We start from the raw sequence: 2,128 nt of genomic DNA on the forward strand, positions 1-2,128 counted from the left end.
ATACGGGGGATCTTGGGGGGGATGCCAGAACAGCTGCTTCTGAGGATGTGGTAAGATTTAGAGGTTGTATCCCCAAACCAATGACTTCCAGTGCCATTGGGACAGTCCTGCGCACCACCCCCCCGCCCACCCCTACTCTCCCTCCGCTTGTTTGCTCAGCCCCACCTCCTTGTACTTTCTCTCCCCTCCCTTACCATACCTGGTTCTCCCAGGGAGAGGCCAGCAGAGGGAAGGAAAGACTTGTCTCAGCCCCTGGGACCGAAGGGGCAGGCACAGCTTGCCGCTCCTCAGCTCCTGCCCTGGCCTTCCCCAGGGCTGACTCTGGCGGACTATCCCCCAGTGAGGCACAGTGCCTGGCCTGCTGTTACTCAGCTGGGTGCCCTGTCCTCCTGGCTCCCTGCCAAGCCTGCACAGGCCCTGAGGGCCCCACCCCGCACAGGGCTGTGGAATCCTGGCCTTCCCAGCCGGGTCTGGCTGCAGCCTGACTCTCTGGTGTCCTCCCCTGAATGGAGAAGCCCAGGGAGGGGCTGCAGAAAGATTAAGCCCAGTGCATAGCCCCGCTTGTGGAGCTGGGATTAGGCTGGCTAAGGTGTCAGAGCCTATCCTGGGCCCCTGGGGTCTCTTTTGGGTGCAAGATGGCTCAGGTTTGCAGTAGGTGCAAGGGCCTAGGGTGGCATGCCCTGGGATGGGCTCTAGACCATTATTTAGGGGCCGATCCCTCTTTTATGGGTCTGATTTCCAAAGGGCAAGACTGTGGTCAGTAAGTGTCTTTATTGGAAGAGAGATCCAGTCTCCTTGGCTCTGCTAGCTCCCTAGGTCAAGAGGATTTCGATGTCAAGCTCCAGCCGGCTGGCTTTGACCTCATAGCGGCCCCGGATCAGGCCCCGGGTTTGGCTGGTATGCCAGCGCCAGTGAGACTGGATGATGCAGGCTGCGTGGCGTGCCTGGAGAAACCGTCTGCGGGCCTGCCACATTCGAACCTGTGCCTGCACCTTCACCACTGCCCACTCCTGGCAGGTGTAGAGTCTTAGTGCCAGGCGCCGTCTCTGCTCCAGCATCTTGGCCTGCATCGACCTCCACCAGCACTGGATGACCCAGGCCCTGAGTGCCGTGTGCAGTAACGTCCGGCGCACCATGTTGCCACGCCACCATGACTGAATCTTTATGGCTGCCTTCTCTGACTGATCAGGGGAGGGAAGAACATGGACATGCTCAGTGGGGTACCCTCCCCTTGCTGTCCCCATCTGTGGTGCTGGGAACAAAGGGGGCCTGGCACAAGTGGCCCTGCCCCCTCGTTTCCAGGCCCATCCACCTTATTTCCAGTCTCCCACTCATCTGGAGTCACTGCTCATCATCCACCAGACAGACCCCAGCCATGCGGGCCTTACTCACATTTTGTGTGTCCATGGCCCCGGTCTTCAGAGTCCACTCATCTATCAGTTAGGACACCTTAGTCTTTAGCCCCGCCCTCAACTGTTAGTCACCCCCCTTCATTAGACTCCGCCCACCTGCACACAAGGCTCCCCCTCATCAGGTGTTATCCATACACATTTTTGCCACATCTCTCTCCTCTTGTTCGTGTCTCCTTACGGACTGACCAGTCCCCTCATTTGTTGGTTCCCATCATTTGGGGGGCCTGCTGTTATCTCTTGCTTGCAGTATTTTTCTCAGATCCCACCGGCGTCTTAAGTCCTGTTCTTTCTACACCTTCCAGTCACTTCTTTCTGCTCCTGCTGGTGGCAGCAAAGAGAGAGGCACACAGTTCTCCTTCAAGTAAGGGGTTTTACTTTAGGAATACCCATAGGCAGTTTGGATTTCCGGAAGCTTAAGTGGCAGAGCCTGCGGGAGGGCCCTCAAGCACTGTGTTCACAGGCGAGTATGATTTTATGTAAAATTTGTGAAAGCAAAATCCTTTAGCTGCAATTGGAGAGAGGCTCTGTCTCCACCTCTCTGATGCCCTTTGTCGCCCTTCTATCGGGGGTTTGGGACAGGCTGCAGCTTCTTTGGGGACATGACTAAGGAGAAGCAGAGCTAGGATGTGCGTACTTAGTTTGGGTTAAATGAGGCAGATTTATCTGGTTCACAGGCACGCCTGGGAATTAGACATGTCCTTGCTAGCCATTCTGCT

At 56.5% G+C, this 2,128-nt stretch overlaps 1 protein-coding gene across 2 annotated transcripts; it reads right to left on the bottom strand.

The window, feature by feature from the left end:
* Positions 1-762: 762 nt before the first annotated feature.
* On the bottom strand, positions 763-1,616 carry IQCF6 (IQ motif containing F6). 2 transcript variants are annotated; one of them, XM_027587387.1, is made up of 2 exons: positions 1,509-1,616; positions 763-1,181 (listed from the first exon to the last, which is right to left on the bottom strand). In XM_027587387.1, the coding sequence occupies exons 1-2, from the start codon at positions 1,560-1,562 to the stop codon at positions 813-815; spliced, it is 423 nt and encodes a 140-aa protein (XP_027443188.1). In that variant the 5' UTR covers positions 1,563-1,616; the 3' UTR covers positions 763-812. The 2 variants fall into 2 exon arrangements, with proteins under 2 accessions (XP_027443188.1, XP_027443189.1); XM_027587388.1 differs by lacking the exon at positions 1,509-1,616 and adding an exon at positions 1,393-1,428.
* Between the last annotated feature and the right edge of the window lie 512 nt (positions 1,617-2,128).

This window comes from Zalophus californianus, chromosome 1, assembly GCF_009762305.2.
Source record: "Zalophus californianus isolate mZalCal1 chromosome 1, mZalCal1.pri.v2, whole genome shotgun sequence".
NCBI lineage: Eukaryota > Metazoa > Chordata > Mammalia > Carnivora > Otariidae > Zalophus > Zalophus californianus.